The sequence below is a fragment of the Bombina bombina genome, chromosome 3, assembly GCF_027579735.1.
Source record: "Bombina bombina isolate aBomBom1 chromosome 3, aBomBom1.pri, whole genome shotgun sequence".
Lineage (NCBI taxonomy): Eukaryota > Metazoa > Chordata > Amphibia > Anura > Bombinatoridae > Bombina > Bombina bombina.
This window is the reverse complement of record NC_069501.1, coordinates 964904785-964927246: the sequence shown is the minus strand read 5'-3', so window position 1 is coordinate 964927246 and position 22462 is coordinate 964904785. Positions and strand designations below refer to the sequence as shown.

Here is a 22462-nt window from a genome sequence, read left to right as displayed (position 1 = left end):
GGGCACTCACCACCTCCTATGATCCAGGCCCCACAGAGAAATAGTTTTTCTCCTGTAAACCACACGGTCAGGAAAGAGGAAGTTAGTTAATGAGGCCACACCCGGTCACATGGAATGCCATGCAGGACCGCCCCTGCTGTAGGAAGAAAAGTGCACCAAACTGACAGGCTGCGCAGTTATCTAGAGAGAAAGTAAAACCTGAATGTTCCCTCATCTGCCAGAGCCTCATCTCACATGTTGCAGCATAAACCAAATCATGTATAAATCCCCCTGTTCAATAATCTACTTCCGGAGATATTAACCCTTGATTCCATACAGATAAAGGAGTCACACTGTGACCCTGTCTTCTTACGTTAACATATGATATAAAATGAAACGATCTTACCGGAATCATCGCCGTGGAACAGACACACAGCCTCTCAAGTTTGACAGTCTTGTAGCATCGCACCTGACATGGACTTGAGTGATAGAAGCAGGCAGTGAAACGCAACACTGATTGCTTAGGAGTTGTTAATACGAGTCTGCATGGTTTTGCAGAAAGACTCTCCCTGCATCGCCAGACCCTAAAATTCGTCAATGCTCTCACTGAGAGGCGGACAAGACTGCTTAAAACTCCAGTCCCATAGCGAAGAGTACTACCCTCCATAAGAGACTACCCCGAATCTTCCGACACTTCTCTGCCATCCTCCTGTGACGAAAGGCAAAGAATGACTGAGGGATGAGGGGAGTGGGGGAGATATTTAAGCCTTTGTCTGGGGTGTCTTTGCCTCCTCCTGATGGCCAGGTTCTGTATTCCCACAAGTAAGGAAGCCGTGGACTCTCCTCATATTAAAGTGAAGGTCAAGTCTGGCATAGTCGCTCACGTTATACAGTAAGTATAAAATGAGATCGATCTTCATTCATGAATTTTCATACTACTCATCTAAAATTGAAATTGTCATCTTATAAATCGCCGCCGGTTTCATTCCATAGTCCGCCCGCCATCTTTCTAATAATGATTGACAGTTTTTAACGCTGTTATAGCCAATCATAGTTTGCACCCCGGGGCATTCAGCCCCCTTTTCCTCACGTCACTACTGCGCATGCGTTCTATAGATGCTTTTGTCAACAACATCATGCTCGTGCACAATACGCATTTGGCACGAGCTTGTTAGTGACGTAGTGAAGGTGTGGAATCGCTCGCTACGTCACTAGTCCAGAATAAGGAAGTGGTGGAGGGGAGGAGTCCCAAGAACAAATGGAGTTATTATATTTTTATTAAATTATAAAAAAAAATTATTGAAAACTGAGTTAGCGACTTGAATAAATACATGTTACACTTCACATTGATGCATTCCGTTTGCATTAGACTTGACCTTCACTTTAAGGTGGAAATAAGTTCTTATTATGCAATTTTAAATATATGTAATTTTGTATATGTGATTTCTAATGTTTTAATGCATTTGTGTGTTATAATAATACTGATATAAGGCAATGTTTTGGTACAAAAGATGTTTCCATAAGATTGTGATTTAAAGATATTGCAAAACGAGGCTAATCAGCCACAGAAAGACTACCTGATGTGAATAACCACAGGAAACCAATAAGAAGTGAACTTAAAAAGGACAGTAAACCCAAAAATTTCCTCTCATTATTTAGATGGAGAATACAATTTTTTAAAAGTTTCCAATTTACTTCTATTGTCAAATTTGTTTCGTTCTCATGTTACACTTTGTTGAAGGGATACCTAGGTAGCTAGCGTGCACATGCCTGAAGCACTACATGGCAGGAAATAGTGCTACCATCTAGTGCTCCTGCTAATGTATAACATTGTTGCAAAACTGCTGCCATATAGTGTTGCGGACACGTGCACACTTATGAGCTTGCATCCCAGCTTTTCAACAAAGGATAACAAGAAAACAAAGAAAAATTGATAACAGAAGCAAATTGGAAAGTCGTTTAAAATGGTATACTCTATCTGAATCATGAAAGAAAAAAAAAATTGGGGTTTTATGTCCCTTTAAGGATATATAAGGACTGAACACATAAAGGACATACTAGATAAAGCCAAGCGACATGTTGATGAAACGCATGTCGGAACGTGTGACGTCACTATCTGGGTGCAGACCAATCTTCTGAGCAACTCACCGCAACTAATAGACTGTTTAATTGTAAACTGTTTGTTAGCGGAGACTCTTGCTGTGGTTTTGTCCTCCATTTATCCTTGCGTGCCTCACATTTGTTTTAAACAATAAATGTTATCCTTTTACGAATTTTCAGCCTGAGTTACTATTATCATTTATTTGTATAGCGCCGCCAAATTCCGTAGCGCTGGGTACAATGATAGGGGTATACAATGACAAAGATTTGTGATAAAATACAAAACAAATCTAGTACAGGAGGAAGAGGGCCCTGCTCCGGAGAGCTCACAGTCTATAGGTTTAGGGTGCAGAGACATAAGGTTGGGGTAGCTTGTTACATTAGTTGTATTTGCAGCAGTGAGTCAGGCAGTTCATGTACATGTATTAGTTTGGTATGGATGCGGGATGGAGGAGAGATGGTAAGCCTCTCTGTATAGGTGGGTTTTCAAGGATCGTCTGAAGCTATACAAGGATGGAGACAGTCTAATGAAGCGGGGTAGAGAGTTCTAGAGGACAGGAGCAGCATGTGCGAAGTCTTGGAGGCGGGAGTGGGACGTAGAGATAACAGGAGTGTAGAGACGTCAGAGGTTGATCGAAGAGGACGGGATGGGGAATGTTTCACGATGAGAGAGGAAATATAGTTGGGAGTTAAGACTGTTGAGTGCTTTGAAGGTTAAGGCTAATACTTTAAATTGTATTCTGGAGTGTATGGGGAGCCAGTGTAGAGACTGGCAGAGAGGAGCAGCTGATGTAGATCGTTGACTTAGGTAGACGAGTCTAGCAGAAGCATTCATAATAGATTGGAGGGAGGAGAGGCAGTGTTTTGGAAGGCCATTTAGGAGTAGATTGCAATAATCAATGCGTGACAAAATGAGGAAATGTAGTTTTTTTGAGTAAGGAAGGGACAAATTCTGGAAATGTTGCGTAGGTGTGAACGGCAGGATTTGGTAAGTGCTTGTATATGTGGGTTGAATGTGAGTTCTGAGTCTAGTGTGACCCCCAAGGCAACGGACCTGGGGTGAGGTGTTGAGAACAGAGTCTCCAACCATCAGAGAAATGTCAGGTGTCGGATGTCTCGAAGAGGGGGGATAAGAAGCAGCTCAGTTTTGGACAGATTGAGTTGGAGGTAGTGTGAAGAAATCCAAGAGAAAATTGCAGAGAGGCAGTCAGAAATCTGGTTGAGTAAAGAGGGAGAGATATCAGGAGAGGAAAGATAGATGTGGGTATCATCAGCATATAGGTGGTACTGGAATCCAAAGGAGGCTATTAGTTTTCCAAGGCAGGATGTATAAAGAGAGAAAAGCAAGGGGCCCAAGACAGAGTCTTGCGGTACTCCAACTGAGAGAGGCATAGGATCACAAGATATGTTGTTAAAGGAAACTGAAAACGAGCGGTTTGAAAGATATGATGCAAACCAGGAGAGGGCTGTGTCTCGGATGCCAAACGAATGTAGTATTTTTAGGAGGAGAGGATGGTCAACTGTGTCAAAAGCTGCGGACAGGTCAAGAAGAATTAGTAAGGAGTAATGGCCTTTTGCTTTAGCTGATAACAGGTCATTTGTTACTTTAGAAAGAGCGGTTTCTGTTGAGTGTTTAGGGCGGAAGCCAGATTGTAGTGGATCAAGTAAGGAGTTAGTTGTGAGAAAACATAATTTATGCTTACCTGATAAATTCCTTTCTTCTGTTGTGTGATCAGTCCACGGGTCATCATTACTTCTGGGATATAACTCCTCCCCAACAGGAAATGCAAGAGGATTCACCCAGCAGAGCTGCATATAGCTCCTCCCCTCTACGTCAGTCCCAGTCATTCGACCAAGAATCAACGAGAAAGGAGTAACCAAGGGTGAAGTGGTGACTGGAGTATAATTTAAAAGATATTTACCTGCCTTAAAACAGGGCGGGCCGTGGACTGATCACACAACAGAAGAAAGGAATTTATCAGGTAAGCATAAATTATGTTTTCTTCTGTTATGTGTGATCAGTCCACGGGTCATCATTACTTCTGGGATACCAATACCAAAGCAAAAGTACACGGATGACGGGAGGGATAGGCAGGCTCATTATACAGAAGGAACCACTGCCTGAAGAACCTTTCTCCCAAAAATAGCCTCCGATGAAGCAAAAGTGTCAAATTTGTAAAATTTGGAAAAAGTATGAAGCGAAGACCAAGTTGCAGCCTTGCAAATCTGTTCAACAGAGGCCTCATTCTTAAAGGCCCAAGTGGAAGCCACAGCTCTAGTGGAGTGAGCTGTAATTCTTTCAGGAGGCTGCTGTCCAGCAGTCTCATAGGCTAAACGTATTATGCTACGAAGCCAAAAAGAGAGAGAGGTAGCAGAAGCTTTTTGACCTCTCCTCTGTCCAGAATAAACGACAAACAGGGAAGAAGTTTGGCGAAAATCTTTAGTTGCCTGCAAGTAGAACTTGAGGGCACGAACTACATCCAGATTGTGTAGAAGACGTTCCTTCTTTGAAGAAGGATTTGGACACAAGGATGGAACAACAATCTCTTGATTGATATTCCTGTTAGTGACTACCTTAGGTAAGAACCCAGGTTTAGTACGCAGAACTACCTTGTCTGAGTGAAAAATCAGATAAGGAGAATCACAATGTAAGGCTGATAACTCAGAGACTCTTCGAGCCGAGGAAATAGCCATTAAAAACAGAACTTTCCAAGATAACAATTTTATATCAATGGAATGAAGGGGTTCAAACGGAACACCCTGTAAAACTTTAAGAACTAAGTTTAAACTCCATGGCGGAGCAACAGCTTTAAACACAGGCTTGATCCTAGCTAAAGCCTGACAAAAGGCCTGGACGTCTGGATTTTCTGACAGACGCCTGTGTAACAAGATGGACAGAGCTGAAATCTGTCCCTTTAATGAACTAGCTGATAGACCCTTCTCTAAACCTTCTTGTAGAAAGGACAATATCCTAGCGATCCTAACCTTACTCCAGGAGTAACCTTTGGATTCGCACCAGTATAGGTATTTACGCCATATTTTATGGTAAATCCTTCTGGTAACAGGCTTCCTAGCCTGTATCAGGGTATCAATAACCGACTCAGAAAAACCACGTTTTGATAAAATCAAGCGTTCAATTTCCAAGCAGTCAGCTTCAGAGAAGTTAGATTTTGATGTTTGAATGGACCCTGTATCAGAAGGTCCTGTCTTAGAGGTAGAGACCAAGGCGGACAGGATGACATGTCCACTAGATCTGCATACCAAGTCCTGCGTGGCCATGCAGGCGCTATTAGAATCACTGATGCTCTCTCCTGTTTGATTTTGGCAATCAATCGAGGAAGCAGCGGGAAGGGTGGAAACACATAAGCCATCCCGAAGTTCCAAGGTGCTGTCAAAGCATCTATCAGAACCGCTCCCGGATCCCTGGATCTGGACCCGTAGAGAGGAAGTTTGGCGTTCTGGCGAGACGCCATGAGATCTATCTCTGGTTTGCCCCAACGTCGAAGTATTTGGGCAAAGACCTCCGGATGAAGTTCCCACTCCCCCGGATGAAAAGTTTGGCGACTCAAGAAATCCGCCTCCCAGTTCTCCACTCCCGGGATGTGGATTGCTGACAGGTGGCAAGAGTGAGACTCTGCCCAGCGAATTATCTTTGATACTTCCATCATTGCTAGGGAGCTTCTTGTCCCTCCCTGATGGTTGATGTAAGCTACAGTCGTGATGTTGTCCGACTGAAACCTGATGAACCCCCGAGTTGTTAATTGGGGCCAAGCCAGAAGGGCATTGAGAACTGCTCTCAATTCCAGAATGTTTATTGGAAGGAGACTCTCCTCCTGATTCCATAGTCCCTGAGCCTTCAGAGAATTCCAGACAGCGCCCCAACCTAGTAGGCTGGCGTCTGTTGTTACAATTGTCCAGTCTGGCCTGCTGAATGGCATCCCCCTGGACAGGTGTGGCCGATAAAGCCACCATAGAAGAGAATTTCTGGTCTCTTGATTCAGATTCAGAGTAGGGGACAAATCTGAGTAATCCCCATTCCACTGACTTAGCATGCACAATTGCAGCGGTCTGAGGTGTAGGCGTGCAAAAGGTACTATGTCCATTGCCGCTACCATTAAGCCGATCACCTCCATGCATTGAGCTACTGACGGGTGTTGAATGGAATGAAGGACACGGCATGCATTTTGAAGCTTTGTTAACCTGTCTTCTGTCAGGTAAATCTTCATTTCTACAGAATCTATAAGAGTCCCCAAGAATGGAACTCTTGTGAGAGGAAAAAGAGAACTCTTCTTTTCGTTCACTTTCCATCCATGCGACCTTAGAAATGCCAGAACTAACTCTGTATGAGACTTGGCAGTTTGAAAGCTTGAAGCTTGTATTAGAATGTCGTCTAGGTACGGAGCTACCGAAATCCCTCGCGGTCTTAGTACCGCCAGAAGGGCACCCAGAACCTTTGTGAAGATTCTTGGAGCCGTAGCCAATCCGAATGGAAGAGCTACAAACTGGTAGTGCCTGTCTAAGAAGGCAAACCTTAGATACCGGTGATGATCTTTGTGGATCGGTATGTGAAGGTAAGCATCTTTTAAATCCACTGTGGTCATGTACTGACCCTTTTGGATCATGGGTAAGATTGTCCGAATAGTTTCCATTTTGAACGATGGAACTCTTAGGAATTTGTTTAGAATCTTTAAATCTAAGATTGGCCTGAAAGTTCCCTCTTTTTTGGGAACCACAAACAGGTTTGAGTAGAACCCTTGTCCTTGTTCCGACCGCGGAACCGGATGGATCACTCCCATTAATAACAGATCTTGTACACAGCGTAGAAACGCTTCTTTCTTTATCAGGTTTGTTGACAACCTTGACAGATGAAATCTCCCTCTTGGGGGAGATAATTTGAAGTCTAGAAGGTATCCCTGAGATATGATCTCTAGCGCCCAGGGATCCTGAACATCTCTTGCCCAGGCCTGGGCGAAGAGAGAAGTCTGCCCCCCACTAGATCCGGTCCCGGATCGGGGGCTCTCGGTTCATGCTGTCTTTGGGGCAGCAGCAGGTTTCCTGGCCTGCTTGCTCTTGTTCCAGGACTGGTTAGGCTTCCAGCCTTGCCTGTAACGAGCAACAGCTCCCTCCTGTTTTGGTGCAGTGGAGGTTGATGCTGCTCCTGTTTTGAAATTCCGAAAGGGACGAAAATTAGACTGTCTAGCCTTAGCTTTGGCTTTGTCTTGAGGTAGGGCGTGGCCCTTACCTCCTGTAATGTCAGCGATAATTTCTTTCAAACCGGGCCCAAATAAAGACTGCCCCTTGAAAGGTATATTAAGTAATTTGGACTTAGAAGTAACATCAGCTGACCAGGATTTTAGCCACAGCGCCCTACGTGCCTGTATGGCGAATCCTGAGTTCTTAGCCGTAAGTTTGGTTAAATGTACTACGGCCTCCGAAATGAATGAATTAGCTAGTTTAAGGACTCTAAGCCTGTCCGTAATGTCGTCTAGCGTAGATGAACTAAGGTTCTCTTCCAGAGACTCAATCCAAAATGCTGCCGCAGCCGTAATCGGCGCGATACATGCAAGGGGTTGCAATATAAAACCTTGTTGAACAAACATTTTCTTAAGGTAACCCTCTAATTTTTTATCCATTGGATCTGAAAAAGCACAGCTATCCTCCACCGGGATAGTGGTACGCTTAGCTAAAGTAGAAACTGCTCCCTCCACCTTAGGGACCGTTTGCCATAAGTCCCGAGTGGTGGTGTCTATTGGAAACATCTTTCTAAATATTGGAGGGGGTGAGAACGGCACACCGGGTCTATCCCACTCCTTAGTAACAATTTCAGTTAGTCTCTTAGGTATAGGAAACACGTCAGTACTCGCCGGTACCGCAAAGTATTTATCCAACCTACACAGTTTCTCTGGTATTGCAACGGTGTTACAATCATTGAGAGCTGCTAAGACCTCCCCTAGTAATACACGGAGGTTCTCCAATTTAAATTTAAAATTTGAAATATCTGAATCCAATCTGTTTGGATCAGAACCGTCACCTACAGAATGAAGCTCTCCGTCCTCATGCTCTGCAAGCTGTGACGCAGTATCAGACATGGCCCTAGTATTGTCAGCGCACTCTGTTCTCACCCCAGAGTGATCACGCTTGCCTCTTAGTTCTGGTAATTTAGACAAAACTTCAGTCATAACAGTAGCCATATCTTGTAATGTTATCTGTAATGGCCGCCCAGATGTACTAGGCGCCATAATATCACGCACCTCCCGGGCGGGAGATGCAGGTACTGCCGCGTGAGGCGAGTTAGTCGGCATAACTCTCCCCTCGCTGTTTGGTGAAATTTGTTCAAATTGTACAGATTGACTTTTATTTAAAGTAGCATCAATACAGTTAGTACATAAATTTCTATTGGGCTCCACCTTGGCATTGGAACAAATGACACAGATATCTTCCTCTGAGTCAGACATGTTTAACACACTAGCAATAAACTTGCAACTTGGTTATAATCTTTTTTAGCAAAAACGTACTGTGCCTCAAAGAGGTACTAAACGATTAAATGATTAAATGACAGTTGAAATAATGAACTGAAAAACAGTTATAGCATCAAACTTTAAAACAACACAACTTTTAGCAAAGGTTTGTTCCCATTAGAAAAATAACAATAATTAAATATGACATAAAAATTACAGAGCAACGTTTTTATTCACAGTCAATATAAAATTCTCACAGCTCTGCTGAGAGAATCTACCTCCCTCTAAAGAAGTTTGAAGACCCCTGAGATCTGTCAGAGATGAACCGGATCATGCAGGAAATATAAGAGTAACTGACTGGAATTTTTTGATGCGTAGCAAAGAGCGCCAAAAACGGCCCCTCCCCCTCACACACAGCAGTGAAGAGAAACGAAACTGTCATAATTAAAACCAAACAACTGCCAAGTGGAAAATAATGCCCAAATATTTATTCACTCAGTACCTCAGAAATGTAAACGATTCTACATTCCAGCAAAAACGTTTAACATGATAAATACTTATTAAAAGGATTAGTGACTTTTAACAGAGTAGTTCCGGTGAAATACCATCCCCAGAATACTGAAGTGTATACATACATGACATTATAACGGTATGGCAGGATTTTCTCATCAATTCCATTCAGAAAATAAAAACTGCTACATACCTCAATGCAGATTCATCTGCCCGCTGTCCCCTGATCTGAAGCTTTTACCTCCCTCAGATGGCCGAGAACAGCAATATGATCTTAACTACTCCGGTTAAAATCATAGTAAAAAACTCTGGTAGATTCTTCCTCAAACTCTGCCAGAGAAGTAATAACACGCTCCGGTGCTATTGTAAAATAACAAACTTTTGATTGAAGTCATAAAAACTAAGTATAATCACCATAGTCCTCTCACACATCCTATCTAGTCGTTGGGTGCAAGAGAATGACTGGGACTGACGTAGAGGGGAGGAGCTATATGCAGCTCTGCTGGGTGAATCCTCTTGCATTTCCTGTTGGGGAGGAGTTATATCCCAGAAGTAATGATGACCCGTGGACTGATCACACATAACAGAAGAAATTGAGTTAGCCGATTATAGACTAGTCGTTCCAATAATTTTAAAGCAAAGGGAAGTAAGGAGACCGGTCGATAGTTAGAAGGCATGGAGGGGTCAAGCGAGGGCTTTTTTAGGATTGGTATGATTGACGCATGCTTGAATGTGTCAGGAAATGTGCCAGCAGTGAGAGATTGGTTAAAGAGATGAGCTAGGGTAGGGGTTAGTGAAGCAGAGAGAGAGGGAATAAGTCGTGAAGGAATAGGGTCAAGTGGGCAGGTTGTGAGATGAGCCAAGGATAGGAGTGCAGAGACTTCTTCCTCTGTTACAGGAGGGAAGTAGCATAGATTTTTGTTAATAGAAGGGGTGGGTAGGATTGCTGGGTTTGCAGGGTGTGAGGTGCAGATCTCTTTTCTAAGTGATCAGCAATAATTTGAGCAGCGAGGTTGGTAGTGGGCGGGGGGGCAAGCGGACATAGAATGAAGTTAAAGGTTGAGAACAGTTTTCTGGGGTTGGATGCGTGAGATGACACATGGGAGGAGAAAGACTTGTTTGGCCAGGCTGAGTGGAGAGTTGTAGGACTTAAGGGTGAATTTATAATGTTGGAAATCAGCACAGGTGTGTGCCGTTCAGCAGCCCGTGAGCATCGCTGAAGATATCTGGTCTGTTTAGTGTGCCACGGTTGCCATCAAGTGATTGATGTATGTCGAAGAGTGGAGGGTGCAGTTTTGTCAAGTGTTTTTTTCACTTCATGATCTCGTTTTGCCACCAACACCATCTCCATCTCTTGAATGGGACTGATCTAGCGCTAAAACACACACATTAGAGCTGAGCGATATGGGGGGGGGAAGAATATCGCAATTTTGGCCACGAAATTTTGCAATTGTGATTTTAATCACAATTAAAAATATATAACAGTTAAACATACATTTCTCAATGTGTGTGTGTGTGTGTGTGTGTGTGTGTATTTCTTTGCATATGTTTACCCAGAGTCTTCTGCTCAAGTGAAAAACACTCTGCTAGATTACGAGTTGTGCATTAGGCTGAAAAAGCAGCGTTAAAAGGGTCCTAACGCTACTTTTTCACTACCGATGCTATTACGAGTCTTGCAGGTATAGGTGTACCGCACACTTCTTTGCCCTTACCGCAAAACGACTTACTTAAACTTCGTTAAACTTTTTTTCTATGGAACTTCCATAACGCTGGTATTACGAGTCTGTCCTGTGAGGCCAAAAAGTGAGCAGTACACCCTCTACCTCCAAGATCCCTAACGCATTTTAAAGTCAGTAGTTAAGAGTTTTATGGTACAACGTCGTAGCATAAAACTCATAACTAAAGTGCTAAAAAGTACACTAACACCAATAAACTACATATTAACCCTTAAACCGAGGCCATCCCGCATCGCAAACACTAAAATAAAATTTGTAACCCTTAATCTGTCGCTCCGGACATCACCGCCACTATAATTAACATATTAACCCCTAAACCGCCGCACCCCCGCCTTGCAAACACTAGTTAAATATTATTAACCCCTAATCGCCGCCACCTACATTATATATATATATATATATATATATATATATATATATATATATATATATATATATCCCTAATCTTCCACCCCCAACGTCGCCGCCACTATATTAAAATTTATTAACCCCTAAATCTAACCATAACACCCCCTAACTTAAATATTATTTAAATAAAATTACTATCATTAACTACATTATTCCTATTTAAAAACTAAATACTTATCTGTAAAATAAACCCTAAGCTAGCTACAATGTAACTAATAGTTATATTGTAGCTATCTTAGGGTTTATTTTAAAATTTTACAGGCAAGTAAACACCTAAAACTAAACTATAATTAAATTACATAAATTAAAAACAATTAAATAAATTAAATACAATTCGCTAAATCACAACAACAACAAAAACACTAAATTACAGAAAATAAAAAAACAAAATTACAGATATTTAAACTAATTACACCTAATCTAATAGCCCTATCAAAATAAAAAAAATAAAAAAAAAAAAAAACCTAGCCTAAACTAAAACTATCAATAGCCCTTAAAAGGGCCTTTTGCGGGGCATTTCCCCAAAGTAATCAGCTCTTTTACCCGTTTAAAAAAAAAAAAAAGAATACAAACAACCTCCCCAACAGTAAAAGCCACCACCCACACAACCAACCCCCTCCCCCATAAAATACTATCTAAAAAAACCTAAAGCTCCCCATTGCCCTGAAAAGGGCATTTGGATGGGCATTGCCCTTAAAAAGGGCAGTTGGCTCTGTCAAAAAGCCCTTTTAAGGGCTATTGATAATTTAGTTTAGGCTAGGGTTTTTTTTTATTTTGGGGGGGGGCTTTTTTATTTTGCACACTAAACATATAAAAGAAAGATAGAATTACACCGCTATATGGTGCAGTTCAAAGACCAGGATATAAGACTAAGCACATTATTATAAATCAAATTAGATACTCAAATAGGTCAAAAAAATGTGCAATTTATTAAATGTTTAAATAATCAAACAATGCATGGTAAAGTGCTATAGTAATTTCCAATTAACATTAAAAGAAATTCAGCAGCAAAAAAACACGTATCAACCCCCCCCACATATACACACAAAGGATAAACAGACAAACAAACAATACACATGGGCCCCACTTAACACTCTGAACTAAACCTAAGCCGGCAAATAAAATCCATAATAACAAGTTATTGTTCCATGATGAATGACTGATGATGAAGAATGATGAAGATAACAACAAATAAAAATGGTTAGTCTGAACTGTTCATAAATATGGATGAAGATGAATAACAGGATGAATCAAATGAATGAAGTATGAAATGATGATGAATGATAATGAAGACCATATGTCCAAAGGCTTAGGTGAACTTGCAGGTGTAGGGTACAAAAACAAAACAGCAGCCAAACTGTGGTATATCAATATAGGTGGGGAGGTGTGGCGGACGTGCAATAAAATGTTCAAATAAGGGTAACAGTTCCTGTTGGGGGCGAGTATATGACAACCAAGTGAGGCATGTAACAGGCACAACACAATACTCCAAGCCCCTATGCTGATCACTCATGCGATCCTCCAAATTATACTCACGATCGTTTAACACAACCAACCACCACCTCTCTGACCAGCAGAGACCACAAGTCACTCGTACTGAAGAAAGCGGTTTTGCATCCTCAAGATGGGGGAAACCCACGGCAAACCATGCTGCTCACCGACGCGTCCTGTTGCACGTTTCACTCCCGATATGCAGCAGGGAGCTTTTTCCGGGTTTTTGTACCCTACATCTGCAAGTCCACCTAAGCCTTTGGACATATGGTCTTCCTTATCATTTCATACTTCTTTCATTTGATTCATCCTGTTATTCATCTTCATCCATATTCATTAACAGTTCAGACTAACCATTTTTATTTGTTGTTATCTTCATCATTCTTCATCATCAGTCATTCATCATGGAACAATAACTTGTTATAATGGATTTTATTTGCCGGCTTAGGTTTAGTTCAGAGTGTTAAGTGGGGCCCATGTGTATTGTTTGTTTGTTTGTCTGTTTGTCCTTTGTGTGTATATGTGGGGGGGGGTTGATACGTGGGTTTTTTGCTGCAGTATTTCTTTTAATGTTATTTGGAAGTTACTATAGCACTTTACCATGCATTGTTTGATTATTTAAACATTTAATAAAATGCACTATTTTCTTACCTATTTGAGTATCTAATTTGATTTATAATAATGTGTTTAGTCTTATATCCTGGTCTTTGAACTGCACCTTATAGCGGTGTAATTCTATCTTTCTTTTATATGTTTAGTGTGTAATTCCATTTACCAGGTAGCTAGCACTTTGTATTATTTAATTATTTCTAGTATTATCTCATTTGTTTTTTGAGTTTGCTTTTTTATTTTGATAGGACTATTAGATTAGGTGTAATTAGTTTAAAGATCTGTAATTTGTTTATTTTCTGTAATTTAGTGTTTGGTTTTTTTGTACTAGCTAATTGTATTTAATTTATTTAATTGTATTTCATTTAGGTCATTTATTTAATTGTAGTGTTAGTGTAACTTAGGTTAGGTTTTATTTTACAGGTACTTTTGTATTTATTTTAGCTAGTTAGTTATTAAATAGTTAATAACTATTTAGTAACTATTCTACCTAGTTAAAATAAATACAAACTTGCCTGTAAAATAAAAATAAACCCTAAGCTAGCTACAATGTAACTATAAGTTATATTGTAGATAGCTTAGGGTTTATTTTATAGGTATTTAGTTTTAAATAGGAATAAATTAGTTAATAATAGGAATTTTATTTAGATTTATTTAAATTATATTTAAATTAGGGGGTGTTAGGGTTAGACTTAGGTTTAGGGGTTAATACATTTAGTATAGTGGCGACGTTGGGGCAGCAGATTAGGGGTTAATAAATGTAGGTAGGTGGCGGCGATGTTAGGGGCGGCAGATTAGGGGGTCAATAATATTTAATGTTTGCGAGGGGGGAGTGCAGCGGTTTAGGGGTTAATATGTTTATTATAGTGGTGGCGATGTCCGGAGCCGTAGATTAGGAGTTAAAAAATATAATGTAGGTGGCGACGATGTCGGGGGCAGCAGATTAGGGGTTAATAAGTGTAAGATTAGGGGTGTGTAGACTCGGGGTTCATGTTAGGGTGTAAACGTAAATTTTATTTCCCCATAGGAATCAATGGGGCTGAGTTACCAAGTTTTACGCTGCTTTTTTGCAGGTGTTAGACTTTTTCTCAGCCGGCTCTCCCCATTGATGTCTATGGGGAAATCGTGCACGAAAACGTACGACCAGCTCACCGCTGACTTAAGCGGCGCTGGTATTGGAGTGCGGTAAGGAGCACAATTTTGCTCAACGCTCACTTCTTGCCTTTTAACGCCAGGTTTGTAAAAACCCATAATACCAGCGCTGCAGGTAAGTGAGCGGTGAGAAAAAAAAACTGCTCATTAGCACTGCACAGCCTCTAACGCAAAACTCGTAATCTAGCCGACTGATAGTTAAGATTTACTGTGATTAATAATGTGAGACCAAAATGACCACCAGAAATTCTTTTCAGCCAAAAGCAAGTGTTTCCTTTATAACGATGACCTGCAGTGATGGGGGCAAAGTGTAAACTTTACAAATTAATTATGATTCAAACATGCAATTGATTATGGGGTAATGTAGACCATCTCGTAAAAAGATGTATCGCAGAAGGAAGCTGCAGCTGGCCTTTTGAAGAAAAACAGGTATGTTTGGTCAACCAGAAAATTATTAGAAGCAAAAATAGTGCCATACAGGAGAAGTTCATAGGTGTTTGAATGCCCTTTCTATGTATTACAGAGATAATCCATTAATTTCTCTAGTTCAGATAGAGATGCCCATAAAGAATTCCATAACCAGCAACAAATTCATCTAGGTAGAGATTTAATGAGATGTCAAATTTCTGACATGTATCAGGTACCTTGAAGATGGGTTTCTCTGGATCAACAGACTGAACATTGGTAGAGAGACAATGCAGAAAACTACCATGACAGCCAAACACAATCTAATGCTGGTATCTTTACCAGATGTAGAGCAAAGAGATGCCCAATAATAAGGTGGTCTGGTAGAGCACAGGTTAAATTAATAATGAGATTAATTTGGATTGGTGCAATCTTTGACCATATTTTCAGGAGCTGGTGGTAATAGCATCTTAAACATGGAAATAAGAACCCAGACCTTGGAAAGTCACAGAAGTGTCTGAAGATCAGTATGGATCAACTCTCAAATAATCACTCTGCAGATAAAATTCCTGGTCCTGCACAGCATTAGTATATCACACAGCCTGCTCAATAAGATCTCCTGTAAGCTTTACCATGGTATCGTTCTCGGTTCAAAGTATTCCAAAACTTGTAGCTTCACACACTCGTTGCATGTCACTTCCTCTTCTGATCCCTCCACTACAATAATGTCCAAAAGCAAGCTGATTTGTAGGCACACAGCATGTTTGCCGGGGGCAGGTGGAAATAATCGTCAGAGTAAGTATAAAAATGTGACCAGTTGTGTTGTACTATTTTTTTTATTGGAGAAGTACTATGTTTCACGTATGTGTAGGTCCTGCATGTGGGCACAGCAACCATATTTGATGTTAAGAGTCAGGCAGTGACGATAAAAATGAGTTGTTGAGTGGGATTTTTATTTATTTTTTTGGAAAATCGCAAAAGAAATAAGAAAAAATAGTGGTAATCGCATTATTTGATTAATCGCACAGCCCTAAATATATATATATATATATATACACATACATATATATATATATATATATATATATATACACACATACATATATATATATATACACATACATATATATATATGTATATATATATATATATATATATATATATATATATATATATATATATATATATATACACATATATATATATACACATATATATATATATACACATACATATATATATACACATACATATATATATACACATACATATATATATATATATATATATATATATATATATATATATATATATATATACACATACATATATATATATATATATATATATATATACACATACATATATATACATATATATACATACAGAAACACATACACAGGATAGCTGCAAGAAAATTGTTATGCGTGCCCCCAAAAGGCACATTTCTCTGTGCCCAGTATCATAGCTTTGAGTGTCACTGAAAAATGCATTTCTAATGGTTTCTACTGTAGTATTATTTTAAAGTAGACTTCTATTAATAAAAAATAAAAAAAATGTAGTTCCCATGGGGTAAGAGAGTATGCAATATATTATGTTTGAAATACATTTTTATTTACTCAACTCTAAAACAATACTTTATTTTCTGCTGAACCATATGTAAACACTTAATATATAGTTGAGCAAAAATAAAATAGGAATATCAAAAAAAAAAAAAGCATACCTGCTCCTACTCCCCTGTGCAAGCTTACTATTGCTCTATGCACCTCAGCAGTGTTCTCCACAGAAAATGTTGCCAGCCGGGTGGCATTATGAATTAGCTGATATTAAACTTTAATGATTCAGATAGAGCATGAAATAATAAAAGTAAACTGGAAAGTTGTTTATAATCAGATTTGCTTTGTTCTATTGATATTTCTTTGTTGAAGACTAAACCTAGGTAGGCTGATAGGAGCTTAGGAGTGTGCATGTGTCTATAACAGTCTATGGCAGCAGTGTTTTAACGGTGTATAATGTTGCCATACACACTGTGGCAATATGTGGCGCCAAGCAGGATTTCCTGCATGGCTATTGGCCAAGAGGTGGAAGCGTCACCTCTCTGCCAGATAGCGTTGTATCGGTGGGCTGCCTTAGCAACTCAGTGAAGGCGATCGCTTGGAGGGGGGGGGGGGAAGGAGCTTTCTGCATGAAGTATTTTATACTTCATGAAAGTTCCCTTTATTTGTTCTAGCGTTTCAGAAACGCTAGAATTTACCATCACTTTAAGGCACGTGCACACTCCTGAGCTCACCTAGGATTACTCTTTAACAAAAGATACCAAGACAACTAAGCAAAATTGATAACAGAAGTTGGAAAGCTGTCTTAAATGTCATGCTATATCCAATCAATTTAAGTTTCACTTTGACTTTACTGTCCCTAACAAAAGATATGTAACACTTCTTAGTTGACATTTCTAGAAACAGAATCCTTTAAATCCATTTAAAAAGCAATACTCATTCAGTTCATTAGAAAATACCATATACAGTTTATTACTCCAAATTGCATGAACAGTTAGGGCGAAAACTCTCACATTTGTTGTCAAAAAAAAAAACCTCACAAATGATATCACCATATTTATGAAAGGTTATGCGCCAATAAAGTCGCACTCGCAACTTTTCATATGTGTGAACAAATTGACTCATAACCCATTCGCAAGTCTAAAGTATATGCGAATAAGTTGTCTGGAAATGCCTAATTCTTGTATTAATCTCTATTGGCATTTTAAAATGCCCGTATATATTCGCAGTTCTCATATTTATGAAAAGTGGTGCATGCAATATTCACTGCTTTTAATCTCACCAATTTGTACGTTGCGAGGAGTGAAAAATAAAGAGCGATATTGTCGTTTGTCTGGAGGGAAAATGGAAATATGTCTTTCTTGCTGTATCTAGGGTTAGAAATTGCCCACAACAAGGCGCAGATCCTGAATAATAATAAATATTTTATAAAAAAGTAAAATAATTTAAGTGCAATTGAAATAAGTGAGCTCCAGAAAACGGGCAACCTTCCTTAATAAAAGAGCTAAAGAAGGGGCAAAATAAAAATAACTTTAATATATAAGAAATAACATTCTTTTAAACAATCACTTGATTAAAACAATAAACCATTTACCGGTGTCTAAAATTAAGATTGATAAAGTGAAAATGACATTTTCGCAAGAAAAATAGGATCAGCCATTCGCTTGACATCGCAAAAAAGTTTTGCCCCAAAAATGTCTCTAGAATTTAAAAAAATACTGGCGATATTTTTGACTTCACACATTGCGAACTATTGCGAAAATAATCGCGACTTTTTAGGCGCTTTTTTCGGGGCTTGATAAATTTTGCCCTTAGTATCTTTATAACTCTCTAAATCACCTCCCATGTTTGTTATGGGGATTGTTCTACCGTGAGACAGGTAAAGATACTAACAGTTTATTACTCTAAATTGCATTAAAGTTAATGAACTGTGTATGGTATATTCTAATGAACTGAATGAGTATTGCTTTTTAAATGGATATTTGAAAATGGATGTATCATATTGTAACTTTCTATTTTCGTAGCTCGAAGTGGTCACTATAATATATAGCATATATTTCATTACATCAAGATTGTGAAGGATAACAGGTTTCAAGATGGTGAAGGGAGTGTCTTTTTGGTGAATTGTTTTTATACTTTTGCATGCATTTCCCTTGACAAGGGGCCTTTTGTCTCTTCAAAACATTGTGTGTGTGTGTGTGTGTGTGTGAGATAGATAGATAGATAGATAGATAGATAGATAGATAGATAGATAGATAGATAGATAGATATATTACACACACACACACAAACTTTATAATTCAGCAAGAATATGTAGGAGCCAGTCATACTTTTAGGAGACAGACAGCGGTATCTGTATAAAGATATATGGAGAATATCCCAAAAGGTTAAGAGTCAGGAGTGAAAATCTAGGAGCCAATAGCTCCTTGGTTCCTGGGTTTTTCGAGCCCTGCTTTATGGGCAAACAGTTAATGCGAGTGCGAGTGTGCTGATCGACTTTCTGTAAGTACAAATCACTTGCAAGCTTGGTATTGTGGGGGCATACTATCTGAACCTCTGCTCTTTTTATTGGACTGATACACACAGACACACACACACATTACTTTATTGCATATTATACATATGCAATATTTGTTAAGGTATAGGTAGACATATGTCAAAACTAAGAAACAGCAAAAACCATTCAAGCACTAGTAGCACCTTCTTTCTAAAATAGTAGCCAGAAATGTCAAGGTTCTTGCTGTCAAAAAAAAAAAAAAAAAAAAAAGCTTACAAGCTGGCCCATCTTTGTTATGCACCTGGGTAGTGCTTGCTGATCGGTGGCTAAATGTAGCCACCAATCAACATGTGCTATCCAGTGTGCTGAACCGAAAAATGGGCCTGCCCCTATGCTTACATTCCTGCTTTTTCAAATAAAGATACCAAGAAAACAAAGAAAATTGATAATAGGAGTTATTTAGAAAGTTGCATGTTCTATCTGAATCATGAAAGAACAAATTTGAGTTCAGTATCCTTTTAACAAAATAAGGTCCAACATAACCCCAATTGTAATATCCCATTAACAGTTATCTGACAAAAAAAAAATCTTAAAATTAGCCATTAAAGGGATATAAAACTATTTTTTTCTTTCATGATTCAGATGGAACATGCAATTTTAAAGTGATAGTAAATTTTCAATAATTGGAAAACATTAATCCTCAGTTCTGTCTAAACCGCTATGTTTTTTCTTTATTTGATTGATTTTTATAAAAAAAAAATAATGTTTTACTCACAGAGCGTTATCACTCCTTTCTCCGCCCCCATCATTACTTCCTGTTATTTTCTATAGCCGGACAGGAGAGCAGAACCACCCCTTGCGACATCATAGTATTGGAATGTAAATCTTTCACTTTAGCTATGCGCATGCGATTCATTCCAATTACATGTGATCCAATGTCTAGCCCATGCGCATTGTTAACTTAGGGCGTGTTTGATTATATCAGTGTTGCCAACTGGCCTGGGCTGTCATTGGTATGTTAAAACACTTGGGATGAATAAATCAATGGCGGCCGTGGTACGGGAGGAGGAAAGTATATTAAAATTCAACTATTTCGGACTAAATAATTAAATATAACGAGTGGTTTGCATGTTTTCATGAATGAAAGTCCACTTTTTTTTATTTTGCATATGAATACAAGTTTGAAGTTGGCTAAGTTTACCATCTCTTTAAGCAACTTTCTTATTTACTCCTATTATCAATGTTTCTTCATTCTCTTGGTGTCTATTTGAAATAACAGGAATTTAAGCTTAGTAGCTGGACCATATTTGGTTCACTGAACCAAATATGGGCAGGTTCCTAAACTTCTGTTTTGTTTTTTTCAAATAGAGATACCAAGAGAACGAAGAAAAATTGATAATCGGAGTAAATTAGAAATTTGTTTAAAATTGCTTGCTTGGTCAATAATTACATTTAAAAAATTGGGTTTCCTATTCCTTTAATGATCCACTATTCCCATCCGCTTTAGCTACATCGCGTAAACTTAAGGAGGGGTAGAGAGTAACGATCTTTATAATCACATATGACATCACAAAAGAGCAAATGAAACAACTATGATAAACTTTAATCGTTACGCCTCTACTCACCCACTCGGAATCCTGCGCTCCTCCTCTGAGCGATTTGTAGATTTTCTCGGACTCTTGGGCGGCATGATAATAAAGCAGAGGTGCAGCAAAACAGAGTGCAACTGCGCGAGGGTGGGAACGAGTGTGGGCTTACGTCACAGATCCTTGGTAGGATAAGTGTTAAGTTCCGCTGATCTAAAATATGCTGAACTTGCGATATGGCTCCTATCGGTCTGTACGCTTTGCCAGGTGCTGGTAAAGTGCTTGAGAGGGTTTCAATACAATTTAAAATTGTAACAGCAGCTCTATACTAACCCACCAGCTCAAAAACAATATTTACATTCAAACCGCGGGAAAATGAGAATTACAAGAGTCACTTCCGCCCGTGTTGCTAAGCGAGTGTACAGCTCCTATGAATGATGGGCGGAATAGAAAAAAATATCCATGTAAATTAACATTGATGGACGAGGTAGCCATCTTTGGTTGGGGCATAATAAAGTATCAGCGCTGCTCAGCTTGAACAATTTGTAAAGCTGACTTTGTGATTATGAGTTTTGTGCGTGCTGCAAGCTCAAAATTGTATGAGCCAACATTTGCACTGTGATTCATATTGTGATGAAGTATGTAGTTGCGAAAATTTTAATCGGAAAAAAAAATTCGCTGAGAGACAATATTTAATAATGGTAAATCCACAATACTGATGTGTCAGACTGTCAGTCCGGTTGACATTTTTTGTTTGTTTATGCTTCATTATGAAATGTGTCAAGAGTTATCACTTTTTTAATTGTATCTCAGAAATGGTGGCAACTATGCTTAATTGTGTGTGACTGTATCTGTTAATCGACCCTTTGTTGTCCTATATAGCTTCCTATCCAAAATAACACCCAGATTGTAATGAGTACAAGTAAAAGTCTTAGAAGTTGTGTGAACGTTTCAACTCCACATTATACGATGGCACTGGCTACGGCTGATTAAAATGAGATTATATCCGCATTTAGAAAATGCTTCTGTATATTATGAATACAAACGCATTTAAAGACAATAAAAACATACTAGGTTATTCGTTAGCTAATTTACAAGACTGAAAAACTTAATATGGACATTCTAAAGTAAGATTTTGTAGTATACACGTGAAAGAGATTTAATTTATTAAAATATTTTCTTTCAAAATAAATTCAACAAAATCAGCAAGAAATAAAATCATGCTAAAGACAGCAATAAAAAATAAAATATGTACAGGCAATTTCCTTAAAATATGAGCCAATCTCCAGCAAAATCTGGCCTGGTCAGCAAACTGTGAGGAGGTGTAGCTTGAGACGAAATGTTATGCCTCTCTGAGGAGATCAGCTGTGTCTTGTTATGCTGACTTTAGCTTCCATTCCCAGTAATACCATAGAACACCATTAAAATACTCCTATCCCTTAAAACCCTTACCCTTTATTTAAAGTGAAAGTAAATCCTAGCTTTTACTATTGAAAGGATTACTTTCTGTTATAATTTTTAAGCTAAACAACTAACATTAAAGTTAATAAACATTAATTAAAACCTACTGACCTATATTTTCTCCAAAACGAAGTTTCATAACGTTCTAAAAGTTATATCTTTTATTCACCGATGATGTCACGTTATCCTGCCCACTATTTTCAGCACTGCGTGTTTAAAATACTTAAACCAATAACTTTGTGTTTAAAGCGCCATTTTGAAACCTAGGTATTGTAAACGGATTGGTACACAGCAAAGGATACCCATGGAGTGGGTTTGGAAAACAATTAAATTTGCAGACAAGATTTCTGATATACGGTAGAGATATGTTAATGAAATGCTATTGATAAAAAGCGTATTTGGGGTAGTTAGTAACAGGCATAGAAAATATTTACTTACAGTGGCCCTTGAAACAAATAAAGGGCACTTTCATTCATGAAGTATAAGACACTTCATGTAGAAAGCTCCTTTATTT

General features: G+C 38.8%; 1 protein-coding gene across 1 annotated transcript in view; it reads right to left on the bottom strand.

Annotated features, from left to right (window-relative positions):
* Positions 1–20861, bottom strand: part of RB1 (RB transcriptional corepressor 1) — a 1127793-nt gene extending 1106932 nt beyond the window's left edge. Inside the window, exon 1 of the mRNA XM_053708021.1 lies at positions 20527–20861. Coding sequence (XP_053563996.1) covers positions 20527–20591 — 65 coding nt within the window. The 5' untranslated portion in view covers positions 20592–20861. The remainder of the gene's footprint in view (positions 1–20526) is intronic.
* Positions 20862–22462: the final 1601 nt, after the last annotated feature.